The sequence below is a fragment of the Haliaeetus leucocephalus genome, unplaced genomic scaffold, assembly GCF_000737465.1.
Source record: "Haliaeetus leucocephalus isolate CR32 unplaced genomic scaffold, Haliaeetus_leucocephalus-4.0 Scaffold495, whole genome shotgun sequence".
NCBI lineage: Eukaryota > Metazoa > Chordata > Aves > Accipitriformes > Accipitridae > Haliaeetus > Haliaeetus leucocephalus.
In genome coordinates, this window is record NW_010972931.1 from 1,322,907 (window position 1) to 1,342,787 (window position 19,881).

Sequence of the window (19,881 nt, forward strand, 5' to 3'; positions counted from 1 at the left end):
CCAAGACGGTGATAGGGACTTGGAAAAGCCAAGGGAGATCAGAGAGGCTGGGAGAAGGAAAACACAATATATTTCGGTGCTCCCCATGCAGACAAGGAACCATCACGACGGACCACGGTGCAGAGACTAAATTGTTGGACAACACAAGCGCAAGCACGGCTAGCCACAGCAAGTCACCAGAAAACCCAGAGGATGCAATTCTCGATCTGATCTTGAATGGCACGCTAGGCCTGGATCCTACTCAATTTAAACATCCTTACAGGAATGGAAAGGTAAAAAAGAAAAAGTCCATTACAATAATGTCAAAGTGAGGAAACTTGTGAAAAGGTACAGCCAAAAGTACCTAATGGGACTGAGATGCCTTATGGACACTGCAACAGAGGATGAAAGGAAAAATGTATTTTTAAAGGACTCTGCAAGGAATCAAAAAAAGTGACACTTCCCTGTTTATAAACTGTAAAGAGCACTACTAGAAGTTAAGTAAATAAATAAATTCCTTCAGAAAATTGAAGACATCTCCCAGTGAGGGTGATGATACAAACCAGGGTAAGTTCTGGCAGACTAAATGGAAAACCACAGCATGGCAGGCCTAAAAATAAATTCACTCAGAATTAGAGGGCAGAAAAACTATAGAGGCCCTTGGGGGAGTTCAAATCCTTTCTTTGCCTATGGATCTGTCGCAGATTAATGCGCCGCTAGAAGAAAATCTAGACCAAACTGCTAGCTGGGGCTCTGGCAGGGAAAGTCGAGGACTTCGGAGCTGGAGGTGCCAGATCCCTGCAGCAGGGCTGGTGAGGTGAGGCTTCCTGGCAGAGGGACGGAGCTGGCTGATGTGGCACGTCTTTTTAAAATGGCCAGTCCGAAGATCATGGAGGTGAGTTGACTTTCTGGAAGACAGTCTGGTTGTCAGGCTAGCGAGAGACAGCAGTGGGAGAAACATGGACGAACAGGACGTGCAGGGAAGATCAATGTGGATTTCTTAGGGGGAGTAACCCTGTTTCATCAGGTGTATTTAATCAAGCCAATTCTTTCAAAGCCTCTTGATAAGGCCCTTTATCCTAGATCTTTAGAAGAAACCAAGATACAGGAAAGTTTTAAGAGCAGCTTTAAGAGTAGGGAATAAAAGTAAAGATAAATAAGCAGCTGGAAAGAGAATACGGGTAAAGTCTGAGAGAAATCTATGTTGTGACCTACATTATGCAAAATACTTGTGTGTGATGTAGGAAGAAAAGCATCTTTCCTGAGGTGAGAGGGTTTGTTGGTCATACAAAGTTATTCAGAGTTATCTGAACTGAAACCAGCTGCAGAGAGTTGCAGAAGGATCTCCTGGTACCGATTAACTGGATATAAAGTCAGAGATGAAAGTTGGTGTTATTACGTTCACAGTAATTCGTGTGGAGAAAACAATCTTAACTACATACATATATATAATGGTGGGCTGTCCATTTCCTCTAACCACATAAGAAAGATCTGGGAGTGTTTTGAGAACATCAGTTCAGTGTTAAGCAGTAAGGAGACTCTTGGTAATTACTAGGCAAAAAGGGAGCACAAAACAGGGTGCATCATTACACTATAAATTTATGATGCTTCCTCTTTTCGTATACTGTCATCTCATCTCAAAAGGTTATAGTTGCAATGAAAAAGAGGTACAGAGAATAACTAGAATTTGCTGTATAGGTCTGCTTCATAAAAAGCACTGAACAGAATATGATTCCACTGCTTGGAAAATAGATGATGGAGGAGAAATATGATATAGCTCTATAAAATTGTGTGCAGCATAAGAAAATTTATTCACTGTTTCTCACAGAACCAGGGGTCACCAAATGAAACAGTGTGGTGAAATAGAGTGGTTTGGACCGCTTAAAGAATCACCTCCAATGGTTTTAGTAAAAATTATTTAATAGGAATTTATATAAAAGTGTGACTTCACACAATTTGATAGCAAAGTTCACTCTATTACTTAATACATGGATGCAATGTACACAGGAAAATTAAGTTAGGATCAAACTAAAATTATGCATACAGAGACCAAAGATGCAACAGGGTAAAAGAGAAACATACAAAGGAAAATCGAGTTAGAATTGATTTCCCATGATTTGTACAGAGGTCGGGAGCGTAAAAGGGTAGGGGAGACACTCCCGCTGAGTCACGATGTTCAGAGAAGACCCCCTTGCTTTCTAAACTCCCGTCGGAGTCTAGGTGCGGCTGGATTGACTCCGAGTCCCAGACTTGGTCAACGGTTTATATCAAAAGAGATTGTGAGGATAATAGCAGCCTGAGATTCATTCACAGTCAAATAAAGTTCATGACAGTAATTTAAGTATAGAAGTGGAAAGCAATATTTGTAATATACTTGCCATAGAATATTCAGGTTAATACACACATGCATAAAGACACTAAGAGATATACATAAGCAAGTAAAAGAGGTATACATGTTAAAAATTCCCCTTGAGTTCAGTGAAAATATTCATGTCAAATGCTTCAGCATCTTTCTCAATGGGCAAAGGGTCGAGCCTCAAGGAGCAGAGCATCAGCCCAGGTTGTGTCGGCTTTCAGCAATGGACCTCTGATCTTGGCAAACAGAAGTTTGTGAGCTCAGAGGCGTCCCACTCAGAGGGAGATGCTCCCGCTACAGTCCGGGAGAGCTCAAAGGGTCTCACTTAGTACCGCTCTTTATAGATTTGGGAGATGATTTGCTTTAGTCATCAGCAAATTACTGGAATTCTAGCCGCCCTGGTACCATTTCACATGAGTTACGATTCAGATAAGGAAGGCTCCAAGGCTGTCTGAGAGTGACTTAGGATTCAGATACGGGATGCTTCAAGGCTGCAAGGAGAGGACTGAGATACGTCCCAAGGTTGTCAGGAGAGAACTAATTATCTCTACTCCCGTCCCCCGCCTCCTCCAGGCAGCAGGAGTCCTTGGGACGGTCAGCGCAGATCCCTGTCTTGGCCATCCAAGAGCTCCTGGTACCGTCAAGGAACGCTTAACCGCCCAACTCATGACACTTATGCTAAGGCCTAGTGAGACTTCCCGAGTTTGTGGATCAGCCCAGAGAGGGAATAAATGCACCACCACAAACAGTCAGAGACAAAGGAGTACTTTTGCACATGGTGTATATTGAATTTGCAGAGCTCATTGGCAAAGCACGTTGTAGAAGTCGAAATTCTAAACAGGTTCAAAAATGATGAAACAAACTAACGGAGGGGATGCAGTCAAAGGCTATGGAGAACTAGTGTGCAGATACATGCTCTGGCTGGGGCAGTGAGCTGGGCAGGAGCCAGCAGCGAGCCCCAGCAGCAGAGACGGCCAGCAGCATCCAGGCCCTGCTGGGAGCAGGGGTGTGCGAGGGACCTCCTGAGGTCCCTTCCAACACGAATCGCCCAGTGATCCCACCCTCTGATCCTAATTCCTTGAGGGAGAAATTGTCAGAGGGCAGAAAGCTGTATCAGGGAAAATATGATATTGGATAAGACAGTCCCTGAGTCAGAATCAATGCATCTGTTCATTTTTTTTCTGTGTTCTTACAAAGAAATAAATGTAGGCAGTAAAGAAAAGTAAATTTAATGAAAAATTGGATTCTGGAGCACAATTCCATAAGAAGCCCTGAAGCCTGAGAGTGACCTGAGCTTTATGATGAAACGAAACTGTAACTGCACTTGACTCCTGGCTATACTACAGAGCTATTGCAAGGAAGAAAAAGTAGTTGAAGGCATCCACTCTCTTGTGCATCCTCAGCTGGTTCCTTTTGCAAGTTCCTATTACGCGGCCAGTCACTCACGCCTGCCCGTGGCTGCAGAGGTGTCAGTGAAAGCCTTCAGCACCCTGCACGGTCCTGAATGCACTCGGCGATGTGTGAGGCAGAAAAACACCAAGCTCTGACCTATGCTCGTAGGCTGAGTTCGTAGCGTTCGCGGCTGAGAAGACGTAGCACAGACATTTTCCAGAGTGACCTGAGCTACTGGATCTGTAGCACAGCAAGCACAGATTTGGCCAGGCCATTTTTCACCTGTTTTCAGCCTCGAACCATGTTTTGGTACTGAGTGAATTCCCAAAAGAGGCTGCAAGTGGCAGCAAGAGCTGTTGGTCATTTTGAAGTCCCACGGTGACGTCTCATAAAGGTCCGTGGCACCAGGAGTGGGCTGGTGGCTCCCAGCCCCGGGGCAGGCTGGAGCACACGTGGTGGTGCAGAGCAGTCGCTGTTTGGGCTGCGTCTGGGGAAGGGTGTGGGAGACATTCCCAACTCTTGATCACAGAGAAGCCTCTGCGGTGCTCAGCATCACCCCTCCTTTGATCTTCTTCTGGTATAAGAAGGACAAACCATCTCATCCATCAAGTACTAGCCAGAAGCTGGTGAACAGTGTTGTTTTGCTGATGTAATAAGGCTCCCTGAGATATTTCTGTTTTCATGAGCCACTGCAGGATGATGCATATTCAGTTTTACCCCAAGCTAGATTTTAGGCACAACTGGGCTTTCACATGCAGAGAAGAAAACCTTGGTGACGTTGCACCTGAAATCTAGAGGTAGCACTGCCTTCAGTTATATCTTAGTCAATGCCTTGTTCCACTTTGTGTAAGAGCTGAGGAACAAGCTTAAAGCATCTTATTTTTCTATCCCTACATGGTGCTGCCTGACTCCCTAGGGCAAAACATTACATTTTCAAGTTAATTGGTATAGATGTTTCCAAAGTTTGGTACCACAAATCAAGCAAGAAATTCATTTCAGAGCACAGGAGCCCCGTACTTTCTCTCCCTCTCAAGTCAATTCCAAATGCTCCGCTCTACAAGTTTCTTCTTTTCAATTACAGTTCTCCCATGGTAGTAAATAAATTTATTTCAAGCACACACGTTTCTCTTCTTTTCAATTACAGTACCCTCTCAAGTAATTTAATTTCTTTCGAGTCTTCAATTCACATCCAACTTTCTCTCCAACAAATGTATATATCAGGTAGCAGAAATACATCCCAGGCTCTATCTTTATATTGAGGTTTTAGAAGGTGGGTTTTGTGTCCATTACCTCTGAATTGACTAAAACCTCTTTACAGGTTAAGCAAGAGGTACGCAGACCAAATAACACATGTGAAAGCTGCTCAAGTGGGCTTTTGTTTGGGCCATCTCCTTTGGTTCCAGCAGCTGCCCTAATCCAGCCGCAGGAGTGATGGCAGCGCCGAGTGTCTGAGCTCCAGCCTTATTTAGATAGACATGTATTCATATTAATTTGCAGCAATAGCTGATGTGATAGTAAAACCCTATGAAGGCTCCATCATTAGCTGCTGCAAGCTGATATTCATCTCCTTCTTGTCTTCACAGAGTATTAGAAGATGTGCAGAAGGATGGGGCTTTAGGTGCACGTGAGGGATGGATTCGGGGCTGAAGGAACTGGAGGTCAAGGACTGCCTCGGGGTTGGGGCTGGGACACTCTGTATAGCCTCTGGTTGCTCTAGGACCCACCAGAGGCGTATCAGGAAAGATACGCCTGGTGACCATTTGGATACCTTCCACGTGTGCAATACTAAAGATTCAAAAAGTGAAACGTGGGGAAAAATGCACAGAAATTCATTACAATAGGAGCTGACCTAACCTGCCCACATAACAATAAGGGCTTCAGACAGTGAGGCGATGCCTGGTCCTCACTTAGCATAGCAAAGAGATACGTGGTTGGACTCTGGCAGATGTGTAAATTCAGCCAGTTGAGTTAGTAGCGGCTGAACAGGCAAAAATATTTCTCTGATGCTTTACTACAGCCACCTGTCAGAGGATGGGTAGAGCACTCAGTAATCCATGAGATCCCCAAGGAGCTTTTTTCTGCCCTTGCTCCTTTAATCACGGCAGCGAGAAAAGATGATTCAGCCTTTCACAAGAGCCGTATAAGGGTTATAAAAGTGAGAGAGGCTTCTTCAGCCAGCTGTCCGGAGCTGGTACGATCTGATCGCGATGGCTTGCACCCAGGGACCGAGGTGCCGCAGTGTGTTGGCCGTTCCTGCCCAGCCCCGAGCCCCTGGCGGACCGCGGAAGGTGCAGGCTCTCTCCCCTCGCACGGCGCTGCGCCCGTGATGGAGAGCCGTTACCCATTCCCGATGGCTGTGGGAAATATATGTTCACGCTTGCTCTCGTTTTGGACATTAAAATAGAAAGCACATTTCTATCTTCAGCCTTCTCAGCTAATTGCGGTTCGTTTCTCTCTGGATTTGGCTTTTATGTGCACCCCAACTGACATCCGCTGTTTTTATTTATTGAGTCTGTATTTGATGAGATTCTGCCTTTCTCTCTTTTTTTTCTTCCCATTTCACTGTAGTTGCAGTTCATTCGGTATCTCCCTAATTCAATAGCTCTGTTCCGAGATCTGGCACAGTACTCGTCTGTCTCTTTGCTGATACAATACTATCTCTTTCCTTACAAAGACTTGTTTTCCTAACATCCAAATTGTGGAGAGGGGCCCATATGTTCCCATAGTCCATGTGCTCTAAAGCATAGCGAATTACTATTTAGAAAAAGCACTCTGTAGTCCCCTGTGCCAGCCAAAACACACTCCTTGGCATGATGCCATTCCTATTTACCGTACAAAGTAGTCTCAGGGAGAAGGTTCTCAAGAGGACACCAGAGCTGATGTGCACAGTGGAAACGTAGGTGCAACCAGAGACCAACTCAACCAGTATGCTCAACATGTAGTATTCTGCAAGACAAAAACCTCCCACATTTTATATGCTACACAAGGCACATGCTGAGCTCCCCTTCCCGCGATCTGTGATGATTAAAATCCTTCAAAGATTCCTAAGTGCACCAAAACCCACCTCTAGCCATTTGGAGCAGGCAAGGTGTTGTGTGGCAGTACACAGACCTTTCTGCTCAAGGAAAGTGTTTGCGGGGGCCTCATTAAATGCCTTCCCCACTTTGTTTTTGTCCTTTCCCATTTTTCTTGTGTCTCAAACATCCGTTCTTGCAATCCTCTCCCAATGTACTCCCATCACCATCTGAGGAGGCACTTCGATTTCACTGTACCAGCCCAGCTCCCTGGAAGCCTCAGTAGTGGAAATCACGGGAGTGACTGGAGCTCACTTCTGACCTGCTACAAAAAAATCCCACCTGCTCTTTCCTAGCAGCCCCTGGCTTCTGCCGAGCCGGGAACTGTACCTTGTTAGCAGCCCGAGGAAGGGCTGGGGAGCATCGCCTGCTTGCCGCAGGCAGCTGTGGGGCATCGTGCTGGGAAGAGCTGCACGGTTCTGCTGGCCTTTGGGCTCGGACACTGTGAAGGGACACGGGGACAAGGCAGCTGCTGAGATGGGTCTTTTGATGTCTTAGCTGGCTGTCCTCTATTTCAGTCCTGTTTGATCCTGTTAACCCTTTTTGCGTGGGAAATTGGATACGGAGTCTGCTTCTTGCTCCAGAGTCTTCCTGCGGGGTTTAGGCTCCCACAAAGGAGTGAACGTCCAGCCCTCGCCGGGACTGCGACCTCCTTCCCATCAGCTGCCCTCCTGTGAGCCCTGCACCTCCATAGCTGCACAGTTTGGGTTTTATTTCCTAAGTATAGTTTTTCTTTGTTGCTTTGGGGTGTTGATCTTTTTCTGTTTGGTTGTCCCCGTCCCCCCTGTTGGGTTTTTTTGTTTGTTTGGTTTGGTTTTTCCCATTTTTTTTCCCCCCAGTGGATTTGGAATAATCTGCTTTGGTTTCTCTCTCTCTCTTTGCCAGTGCCTCTTCACGTTCAGTTTTAGGGTATCACACATGCTCTGCACATCCTCACGGAGCGGCAGAATAGGGAGTCTGGAGGAGGGTGAGAGCAGAGCTGGACTCCCGGCTGCAGACAAGAAATACTGCAACGATGGGTGAGGAACTGTACACATTTGTGTTGACTGGGAAGCTGGAGGGGGGTCTGAAAATGAGACTTGAGATAAAGGAAGGAGATTTTTTCAGCCTGACATACTACAGAAGCAGGATGTGGAGGAAGGCTGTTCTTAAGTGTATAATAAATCAACGTTTTCCTGCAAATAAACACAACGGGACATAATCCACAACATTCATATTAATTGATATTTTCAAATATGTTTCTATGGAGAGCATGTAAAAGAGTAGGAGAAAAGACTACGTCGCAGTGTTACTGCCACCAGAAGTTGGAGCTGCTCCTGTGTGCTGTGGCTTTTGGTCCCATCGTACTGTGGAGTACATGAGTCCCAGGTTACATTCTTAATTTATTAGTGTTGTTGCTGCTGTTGTCATTATTACTATCATTCCTGGAAGACCAGAATTTCACTGTGCTAGAGTCCATGTAAACACACAACTAAAAAAAAAAATCAGTTTTTGTCCCAAGGTATACGTAAACCCCATCTAGGACAAGAGATGACTGGCCGATACAGCCAGGTAGTGCAAGAAATCAGGGGGCAATGCTGTCAACATGATAGGTTTTAGTATCAATCCACCAGTGGCCCAAAAGTAGGGAAAGGTGGGGTTTTTTTTAGGTTTTAAAGACAGTTTTTCAAGGGAGCATCTCAAGGAGCACAGTCAAGTGTATGAGTGGACATGAAAGGGGAATTTCTCCAAGCATGGGAGCTTGCACAAGAAAAGCACAAAGATGTTTGCTTAAAAATACAGCGAGCGGGTGACGGAGCTGGCAGGGTGGCCCACGCAGAGCCAGCAAGTTCAGACTGTACTGAGTGACGGGTGGCAGGAGCTGGTAGTGAAAGAAAGGCCTTGAAAACGATAGGAAATTGCATGTATTGGACACGTAGTGAAGGAGCCCAAGGAGGAGATAGGGAAAGGGGTGATACAATCAAACTGATAAGGTAGGAAATGGCCTTTCAGCAGCAATTCGGAGGGAGCCCAGCTGGCTGAGGTTTCATTTATCACCATCACAGATACCAAAGCGAGTGAAAAATAAGTGAATAATGAGGCGATGAGAGAACCTTGTGAGTGGCGCGGGTTGGTCGGAGTGGTGTTTCCAGAGGAGCGCATCCAGCCGTGTAATGCAGCGGGTATCCTCCTCGCGCTGCTGGCCGGGGCACACCGGGTAGGACGCGTACACGAACGAAGAGGGGGGACACAGGACCTGTCTGCTTTGGCAAAAAGGGAAACCAAACACCTGTATCGGGTCAAATGGGCACCGCATGCTGTTTGCACCAGGTGAGGACTTTGGCCGTTTGAAAGCAAATGGCTGTGAAATATGTAACTCTGCTCTAATTCTGGAAAGGTTGTATCTTGCTGGTCATAGCAGACTTTGGTCTTTGCATTTGCCTTTTCCTTCCCACCCCCCCTTGCTACTTCTTCTACTGCTCCCAGAAGTAATATACCTGAAGATACAGGTTTAAGAGCATGTGCATAAACTGGTGTCAAGCATTGTCCTGGAATGCCTTTAAATTAAATACCATTTCTGGGACCATTTCTCTTTATTCAAAAATAGTTTTGCTTTATGCATATTTCAGCCTTTGTGATTTTAAGTGGTCTTCCTGTCAGAACCAGGGTGATGATATAATGTGTCTGAATTTATCCAGTGTCTGGATAAATTGCTCAAATTCAGTATAAATGAATTTTGAGTCCAGCAAGTGAATTTTCACAGCTTGGGAGAACATCTATACTGAAATCTTTCAATGCTTTGCATAGTAAGGTCTCTACAGGAGACAGAGGACAGCTATAGGATGGCTCACTTTATTAATGATAATTGAAAAGCTCACTAACAATAATAAAATTGTTGGTGCCATCTGTGGCAGAGAGGTTACTACTTTGTTCTCAGGCCGAGTATTTTCATCACCTCATTTTGCTGCTTGGCCTGTGTTCCTCTTCTGGTTCCTGAAATCTCTGCGTTTCTCATCACTGGATCTCATCTCATCTCATCACTGGATTTTTGGATGTATCTTTCCTTGAGAATCTCCGTCTCGAAGAGCCGCCCGTACCCAGGATGGGACCTTTCTGCTCCTTCTGCCTCACCGCGTGGCTGGTTCCTCGGTCGTTTTCTGAACTTCTTTCAGGATGAGGCAGTCATGATCGTGTTCGTTCCCTTTAGTCTCGCACGACCCAGCTGTCCTGTGCAAGAGGTCACCTGCGCATATCTCAGCTCTCTCACTCTGCAAACTGAGTCCGAGGGATGATCTTATTCTCCTGCCTTTGGGTTCAGCAGGATTATTCCCTCAGCTGTTCTGCCTTTTACTATTGAGGTCACGGCAGGCTTAACCTCAGGCAGAGTGCTGAAGACCTAATAAACAGGGCTTATTAATTTGGGCTCGGTGCCACGCTAACCTGGTTAGAGACCTTCCAGCCGGCGCACGCCTGGCTGGGGGCTGTGCAGCGCTGGTCGGAGCGGCATATCAACACCTCGGGAAATACCGAGACTGCATCGGCATATCAACACCTCGGGAAATACCGAGACTGCATCGGCATATCAACACCTCGGGAAATACAACGTGCAGCCAACGTGCCCGCTGGGACTGCGTCGTCCCCAGCCAGTGCGGCATGGCACCAGGGACTGGGGGACTCTGCTGGTCCCAGGGCAGAGAGGGGTCTGCCAGGGGCGAGGGTCATTCTGCCAGTGCCCCTTTCCTTGCATCCGACACTGAACAGCGCAGGATGTGACCTCTCGTTCGAAACCAGTCTTTCAGAGCAAAGCTCATCCTGCCCAGAGGTTTCCAGGAGCGTTTCTTAGCTCCTGGGTCTCGGCACATGGTGTCCCGGCTGCCGCTCGCGGCGGGCAGTGCCCAGGTGCCCGTCGGTTCCCCGCGGCCCTCGCTGCCTTGGGAAGGCGGCACAGCACCGGTGCGTGGGCTGGATCGGAGCCACATCGTGCTCCAGCAAGGCACTCGCTAACAGACCGGGAAACCAGGACCGCAGGATGAAACAGAGAGCACGCGTTGAGCGTGAAGTGAAAAGACCGACTCCTACCTAATGCTGTAGTAGCCATCTTGTAGCTGCAGGTATAGAAAACCATGAGCAGGACTTGAAGCACTGTAAGAAGCCCCAGAAGGGCATGCTGCACACCCAAACGAGCACGGAGGTCGCCCGTCCTGCCCTGCCGCCGTGGCGATCGCAATTAGGACTGTTTGATATAAGGTTTTGACAGATCACCACTATTACTTTCCCTCAGCTCACGTCCCAAAGGTTGTTTTCCAGCAAGATTTGTTTTCTTCCCAAAGTTCTGAAAATATTTAGCAGATAAAGCCCCTTATCAATGATTACACAAACTCCTCTACCCCATTCCTCCTGCAGACTGCGCGGCAGGTCTGGCATACTAAGTGTGCCCTGCTGACAGGCAGGTGTTGCCCGCATTAGGAAAAGGCGGCTTTGCAGACCCCTTGAAAATATTAAGGTGGGTGCTGCCACTGTAGTTCAGATCCTTGGTTTTTTTATCAGCATGGATGACGGCAATTCTTTAGCTCCAATGCAGCAGCTGGAGTATTCCTGCCTCCTGTGAAACTGCCACCTACCAGAGGCCACAGGACAGCTGCCCCTTTTGATGGGCAGCACTGCTCAGGTCTACCACAAAAGAACTCCTACACATCTGTCGTGGTTCAGCCCCCCAGACAGCAGCTAAGCACCAAGCAGCCGCTCGCTCACTCCTCCCCGTCCCCGGTGGGATGAGGAGGAGAACTGAAAACAAGTAAAACGCGTGGGATGAGGTAAGAACAGTTTAATAGTTCAAACAAACAATAATAATAATGCTGATAATAATGCTGATAATAATGCTGATAATGATAATAATAACAATGATAATAATAACAATGATAATAATAATGGTGATAACAATAACAATAATAATAATAATAATAATAGTAATAGTAGTAGTAATGAAAAGGAACATAACAAAAAGAGAGTGAAATATAACCCAAGAAAGGCAAGTGATGCACAATGCAATTGCTCACCATTCACTGACCGATGCCCAGTTAGTTCCTGAGCAGTGATCCCCCCCAGGCCCACTCCCCCCATTTATATACTGGGCATGACGTCACACAGTATGGAATATCCCTTTGGCCAGTTTGGGTCAGCTGTCCTGGCTGTGTCCCACCTTCTTCTGCCCCTCCAGCCTTCTTGCTGGCTGGGCAGGAGAAGCTGAAAAACCCTTGACTTGGTCTAAACCCTACTGAGCAGCAACTGAAAACATCAGTGTGTTATCATCATTCTTCTCACACTGAACCCAAAACATAGCACTGTACCAGCTACTAGGAAGAAAATTAACTCTACCTATATAAAAAAAATCCTGAAGGTTTTATACTTCCTAGAATTTACAGAATTTTCTGGTTGGACATCTGATTGTTGAGAGAGTTGCTTGATCCCAGGAACTACCATTTAAGTAAGTGCTTCTCTGCATCATGCATATACTTTTTGCTTGGTTCTTCTTACATTGTGTACCTACCTGATTTTTATAATTTTTTTGGTACTGACGTTTATAAAATATGTTGTATTATACAACGTGTCAAATATAGAATAAACTGAGATTCCAAGCTATGTGCCTAATGTCATTGAGACTTGATCTAACTCACAACACCTCTTAGAAACAGTGAGAATAAAACAAAAGCAAACAAACCCCAACTTCTCCTCCCCCAGACAAAACCTGGCAAAAACCGCAGACACTGTGAAGTTTGCGGTCGTCACAGGAAAGCACACGTGTCTTTGGTGAGATCGAGCTGCCAGCTAGCACGAACAAACAATGCTTGACCTTTCGGTAACATCAAGAGAAGAGCTCTATTAATACGTGGTGTTTCCTCTGTAGTAAGATTACATCCTGCCTTTGCAGGAAGAGAAACTCAGACTAACTTATTTTTCTTCTCTAACTTACAATGCTAGCCTGGCAAGAAGAAATACAATTAATACTATGCAGCCTGGTATCGTGTTCAGCTTTAGGTATTCGGACATTTTCCTTGTGGAACACTGCTCAGATTAGCGATTGAGCCAGGGCACTTGTCTTCAGCGACAAACGCCTGTCTCCCCTGCTTGCGTTTCAGCCAGTTGAGGCTGATTCCTACTGATTTGGAAACACTTATCAAGTCCTATACGTGCAGCTGAGTCACACAGAAGCAAAGAGAAGTTACTCATTAAAACTTGTGCTTTTTGGAGGGAGGGAGGATGCCTAACTTTTATTCTCATACCACAGGTAACATTCACTATTCATTTTTTTGGGGGGTATGATTTCGAGCGTGGCAAAGCTTTTAATTTGGATACATACTCCAAGCATATGGTACTGTTATGAACTATTGTAGTGTATTAAAAAAAAAAATTACAGCCAGATATGCTTTTAAAATAAACCATCTGCTTTAAAGCAGAGTTCTTTTGATCCTTGCCTGTGAACAGCCAGTCACCACTCTGAGACAGGAAACTCCGGAACGGAAGGAGAGGTGTGAAATATCTGGGAGTCATTAAGCAGCGCAGCAGAAATGTAGTTACCAGTTGCCAGGAATAGTAAACCCCGCTTATGCAAGACTCTTTTTTTTTTTCCCCCCTTTTCTTGGTTCGGCTGGGTCTCAAGGATTTCCCCCCCTGGTGCCCTGTGCCCCCCAGGGCCGCGGCAGCAGTGAAGCGGGGTGCTCCCAGGCTGCCCTCTCCCACCATCGCCTCTTTGCTGCCCCAGCATTGCTGCAGCTCTCCGTGCCGCCCAGCACGGGAAGTTTCCTCTCTGCCCTTCCTCTCTTCCCAGTCCTGTAGGAAATCTGCAACACTGCTCCATCCCCAGCTCACCTGCCCCCGATCCGAGGCATCCCGGACCCCCTCCCCGGAGCATTGAGAAACTCATTTTAGCTGGAGCTTTACATAAACCGTACTTGAGAGTTGGAGGCAAGTAACAGGAAAACGCACTTCTTAGAATGCCGGAGAAGGTGGGAGTTTTGTCACAAAGAACCCGAGAAAGCACAATTAAAAAAAAAGAATTTCATCAGGGTAGGAGCCACCCTGAAGAAAATCTCTCAGGATCTGGAGGTGCCAGTGGGACGCTGCGGCGCGCGGCACATCCAGTGGCACCAGCAAGGCAGGAGCGAGCGCTCCAGTGCCCCCACCCTCCGCTGCCAAAGCCCCACGTGCCCGGAGGTCCGGGGACGCGCGGGACGTCCGCATGGAACGGCAAGGCGGGCAGTACTGCCCTGGTGAAAGAGTGCTTTCGGGGTTTGGGTTGGGTTTTTGGGGAGTTTGGGGTTTGTTTTTGTTTGGGTTTGTCTGTTTTTGTTTGTTTGGCGTTTTTGTGCTTCCCCCCCCCGCCCAAGTGCGCGGTTTTTCACTGCCTGGAAGAAACTGGCCGGACACAAAATAAGTGGAGAAGCGTGCACGGCCGTACTTCAGAAAATGTCCGTTACTGATAAAAGCTTGTACTGTAGGTTGGTTCTAGCGTACAGGACAGCAAGGATTCCTTTTTCATTCCAGGTTTGTTTTGTGCTCAGGACTGACTTCGACGTTTTGTGAGGCAGCTCTTTTGGATGTATTACATTTGTAACCGGAATGGCAGAAGCTCCTTAGTGATTTATAACTTGGCCATAAATATTAAGCTGGGGTTCAGTTTCAGACTGCAGAAGGATGATAGTTTGTTAAAGAAGTTTAGTAAAATAGACTTACAGTCTTTTGCTAGCTTATGGAATGCGAGTCTGAACAAGGATCAGGATTTGATCACAGTCAGGTGCAAGACCAATGTTCAGCAAAGTTCACAGGGTCTGAAAGCATTTGCAATGGGTCTTGAAGCCGAGCAGCATCTTGTCTTAAGATATATCAATATATATATATCATATATATATCTCAAATGATAGCCTGCTTTCAAAACTCTTAGAAGTTTAGACTAATATTTTATCTGGAATCGGGATCAATTGTTAAAAATATTCAACACCGTAACCATGTGTGAAGTTGTGCAACACTTCCCTTTTCCCTCTTCCAACATTGCCAAACTTCAACTACTTGGTCAGAAATATTCTGTACCAAAATACTGCCTGAATCCGTACTTATTTATAATTCAGCCAAAACTTTGCAGATGGTTTTGAAAAACAAAATAAGAAAGAAGCTACATTTGGGGGGAATTAGGGCAAAAACATCTACATAAGCCAGAAAGGAATCAACTGAAATTTCACAGAAAATTGAGCCTCAGCCAAAGAGGTATCCAGGAGGGTGATGAGCAATAACCAGTTAGTGTATTCCATATAACATTCATGGTGGTGCTACTGAGTTAAATCTAGGCAGATGGAAAGCAAACTTTAGTTTTGGAGAACCACTCCCAGAACCACGAGACAAAGCATCACTTAAAATAATGTTCGGTTGATAAAAGCCTTGAAAATTCTAGACTTGGACAAAAGGCCCGAGTACAAACAATACTACTGCCCTTGAGAACCAAAAAACTTGTGAGAATTTAACTCCAGGTGTTTAAAACCCAGCAATCTTTTCAGGAACGGCAGAGCACAGCATCATTAAAATGGCTTGGTGCGGCTGTCTGTTTGCAGCATCTGAAACTCCCAAACTGAGGCCTGAAGAGGGCTTGTGAGCCCTGCCAGTCTTCTGAAACGACAGCAGACCCAGGAAAGTCCTCTGTATTTTAACAGCGAGGTATTCGAAAACAAGGCCTCTGTGTCATCAGTAGTTACGTATGGACAGGCACGGCTACACCTGGTAGAACTCATTCCACGCCTGACAGCTTGAGTTCTTCACCTACTAACTCAGCACCTTCCCCACCAGAAGTGCAGTTGGATCTGTTAGGTTCATTACTTTTATAGTTTTATTGCCCACATGTATCCAAAATTACAAGACAAACTGAAAAACAGGAAATTCCAATTAAACACAAGAAAACTGTTTTCCTGTGCGGGTGGTATGGGTTCCTAACAGTACCATACACTTGGGTGTGTATCCACCAACCTCAACCATGCTGTGATTCTCTGACTCCCTATTTCATGTTCTGTTGAAGATTTATGGAATAATTTAAAAACAAGATTTTAGATGGCCTGTACTGTAAGTACATGTATTGTCTCAAAAAGCACCTGTAAAATGGAAGTCTCAGAATTTATAGAATAATTGTTAGATAATTAAAAAATTATCCATCTCGGCTCTTGGCTGAGACATACTCTGTCACAGACTTCTATCTTTTGCAACATCAGCTGTAAAGAATACTACCCAGCAAACCCACGCAGCATGTCTACATTATATGGCCTTCACTGGTCTTCTACATTTAATTAGAATGTAATAATTAGCTTCCACGGGGCCAGACAACAGATACAGACCTTGAAATGTCCCCCTTAGCATGTGGCTGAACACACATGCGAAGACGTGCTTTTTAAAATACAGCAGTAAGTTGTCTCTTTGACTTTGAAACACAGTGTCTTCCAAGGTATTTTCAGGTGAAAAGATGTGAAAAGCAAGTGAATGAAAACCAAAGGCACACAAATTTTAAAAACCTTGCCTTATGAACACAGTATAAATTTTGTCATGCTAAAATGATGTACCTAAAATTTTACCATCGGAACAGACACATGCAAACTCAGTTGTTACCCAAAGAAAATCCTTTAGGAATCAGTTTATAGCCATGTAGGGAAGATGGCAGCGCTTATTAGAGCTATGAGTTGCTTTGATTTATTTGAAGAAGCACAAGAAAGCATATGCAGCAAGCTCAGCAAATATGAAAAAGCTCCCCAAACCAAATGCTACAGCAAATTTAGGTTAATATCTCTTGCAAGTATGATGGCAATAGCACATGTGCCTCTGGGCACTACATCAGCACATTAAATCGTCCAAGAACAGGGCCCAGATACAGCTGTTGGAGCACAAGCAAGTGGTTACGTGCATGCCAGGAACAGCTTGCCTCAGGTGAGATTCAGCTTTCATTAACGGTCTTCATCTCCAGAAGGCACTGAGGAGTTTTGCTGGTCTGGCCAACTATTTGCAAAAGGACCGGTCAATTTTCCTATCAGTGCTACTCTCAATTTGAATACACTGTCTTCCGTAGTCTGTAGCATTTTGCCTAAAAATGTTTGAAGGAGACTATGATTTTCATGAAAATCAGACAGCCAGTATTTGAACCCATTTTTGGAGTTCAGGGCTGATACAACCTTCATACGCAGAATATCCAGTATGTGTTTCTGTAATTCAATCAAGGACAATTTATTGGGCTGTTCCCATTTGCTTCCATATACTGACAAAATCAAGAAATGCCACAGCTGCACTGAGAAAGATTATGGAGAAATGTGATTTAAAAACTGTTAAAGACTTGCTCAAATTGACAAAAAATAATAATAATGTCTAAACAAAATATTCAGATACAATGTAATATGTTTGTTTATTTTTTAAAATCCAATTTGTAAAGGTCCCTTTTTAAACAAAACAAGAACAAAAAAATCAACACAATTCAGAAGGCTTATCTCATTTACCGTATTCTTCCTCACTCTTCACTTATCATAACACAAAGCAGCAACTTGTTAGTGCTCATATAGTGCACTTACATGAATTTTGATTTGTGTATTAAGCTTTAAATACAATGTATTTTCCATGAGCATAGCCCAAAGAGTACACAACATTACATTTTCAAAGCATATGTTAAAAAAAAGGACAATAAATGTATATCCAAGACAGTCAAACTCAAATATTTTGACTTGGCAAATTCTATAACAATTAACAGCAATTTTAAAGTGTGTACAAAGCAGAACAGTGCCAACATGCCTCCGGTCTGTGAGCTATGGTAAAATATCAAGCATACATATAAGGGAGAGAAGCCAAAGAAAACCGCCACAAATTCAGAGCTAACCTGAGGCACACCCCACTGCGACCAACAAAGGCAGCCCACTTTCCCACTCTATAATGCAAAGAGCTCAACAACAACGAAAAGCACTTCTACGCTACAGAAAGTGAAATGTAACTTCTTCCAATTTTGTCTCTGCATTTTTAAACAACTTGTTCAAAAAATTTAAAGATGAACATCTAGTTATACCAAACAAATGTACAAACTATAAAGTCAGAGAAGCTCCAGAAGATTGCCACTTTCAACCTTGCATAGTGATAGCTGGCATTGATATTGCTACCATAGCTTCAGCAGAAGATATGGAAAAGAAAAATCTTTACTTCTAAGTGATGCACATACGTAACATTTTCTTCACAAAATTCAGTTAAACATTGTTTTAATAAAAGGGAAAACAGCTCTAAAAAGGGAAAGATAGTATTCACAAGCTTAGAAATAAAAAAATACAAAACCAGAACATTCCATAATAAAAAAAAGAAAATAATAAACATTCCATCATAACAGCACCTATTTTATCACTAAATAAGCCCCATACATGCAACAAACTACAACTATTGTATAAGGCTGTCAAATTAAAGGTTTACTTTTCATATAAACAAAGTGTAAAAATAGCAATAAGTTGCAATCTTCAAATTTAATGCTATGTGAGGATTTTGTCCCCCCAGTTTCATTTGGTAGCAATTTCAATATGCGTTTGATATAAAGGTCATTCATCTAGGAACCGTGATACAAATACATTGTGCCTAGGACAGTATTGTCGTATCTCTGTTCAACCTTGACAGAATTGGAATGCTCAACAACACTACTAAGTTCAGGGATGCTTTCAGCAGTATCCCCAAAACCATGATAGTGTCCATAGTGCAAAGTATCTCCAGGGTCTTCCACCCACGAGGGCCGGTTAGAAACACAGCTACTGGGGCTTCCGTTCAGATGTAGAGATCCACACATATCAGTGGCATTATTCATGTTTTTTTCTGGTTCCTCGGTGCCGTTGCTGGTATGAATTCGATGCCTGCTGGGAGAAGTTATTCCAGGAATTATTCCGTTAGGTGTTAATGTTAAACACTCCTCACGCCTGGCATCCATCCCACTGAGCTGTTGTGCGGCGCTGAAATCCAAATGTCCATTGATGGCACATCCATTTGTCAGTGCATTCAATATGGAGCTACTGCTATTCATATCTGCATTAAGAAATACACCTGTCACCAACAATTAAGAATAAATCGCAATACATCAAAATGTCTCCACTATAACTCCACTTATTTAAAAAATGCTTCCGTACACAGCTTTGAAAATAAATCCACCCTTTCTTCATTCATAACAATATAGGTAGTTCAAAGTAATGAGAGCTGACCAGTAAGCTTGTAGCATGGATTCTTACGTTGAAAATGCAACTATCTATCTACAACCAATGTGTACATATGCCTATATTAATCTTTGCAAAGACAATGTGAACTTCTCAGAATTTTTTTCATTTAACTGTATGAAATAGTATAGCAGACAACATTCAGGGCAGTGTTTTGAAAGGTGGAATAAAAGGCATCTTTCCACCTTAACTGTAATGCCCTCTTGGGATGAAAGATTATGTACATGCAAGAACTGAGTATCTGGTGGAAGGGTCAAGGGTTGGTTTTTTTATTTTTCAGCTGTAATTTATCCGTGGCTCTTTTTTTTTAGTGGTAACTCTCACAGTACAGTATACACTGAAATAGGTCAAATAAAGAAATGTTATGTTGGGGTGCTAATATAAAATGTTTCAAAGTTCCTTTATTCAGAAAGTACTTCAATTTATCTAGCAGCTTGCTAGATAACATACTAGGCAGGTTTGTATTTAATGGTAAGTTTATAATAACATCTGTACAATCCACATGCAAAATGCCATACAATAGCAACAGCAGAGTGCACAGAAGACTAAAAAAAAAGGTTAGTAGTAGGAAACAAAATTCTAAACATGTGCATGCAAAAACCACTGATAACTGTTTTAAAGCAATTTATCCTTTGGATTTAGTAATTAGTACAATAGTTTTTATTTCCATAAACAGATTTCATCAGTATGTCTGAAATATAAGTTTTTGCAGTGGTACTCAAAGTACTAGCACAAAAAATGGGTGATACGTTCTGTTTTAAAAATGCCTACTGGTAAAGGACATCTAAAATTTACAACTATATTGGTAAAGATGAGCAAGGCAAACGTAGAAACTACAGACCTATATGGTGACATT

The 19,881-nt window shown here is 44.0% G+C and overlaps 1 protein-coding gene across 2 annotated transcripts in view; it reads right to left on the reverse strand.

The window, feature by feature from the left end:
* Window positions 1–17,178: 17,178 nt before the first annotated feature.
* The window catches only part of ANKRD10 (ankyrin repeat domain 10), a 38,533-nt gene continuing 35,830 nt past the window's right edge, over window positions 17,179–19,881 (reverse strand). Inside the window, exon 6 of one of the 2 annotated variants that reach the window (XM_010575627.1) lies at window positions 17,179–18,840. In XM_010575627.1, coding sequence (XP_010573929.1) covers window positions 18,374–18,840 — 467 coding nt within the window. In that variant the 3' untranslated portion in view covers window positions 17,179–18,373. Of the gene's footprint in view, window positions 18,859–19,881 lie in introns of both variants that reach the window. The other variant, XM_010575626.1, reaches the window with a different exon arrangement.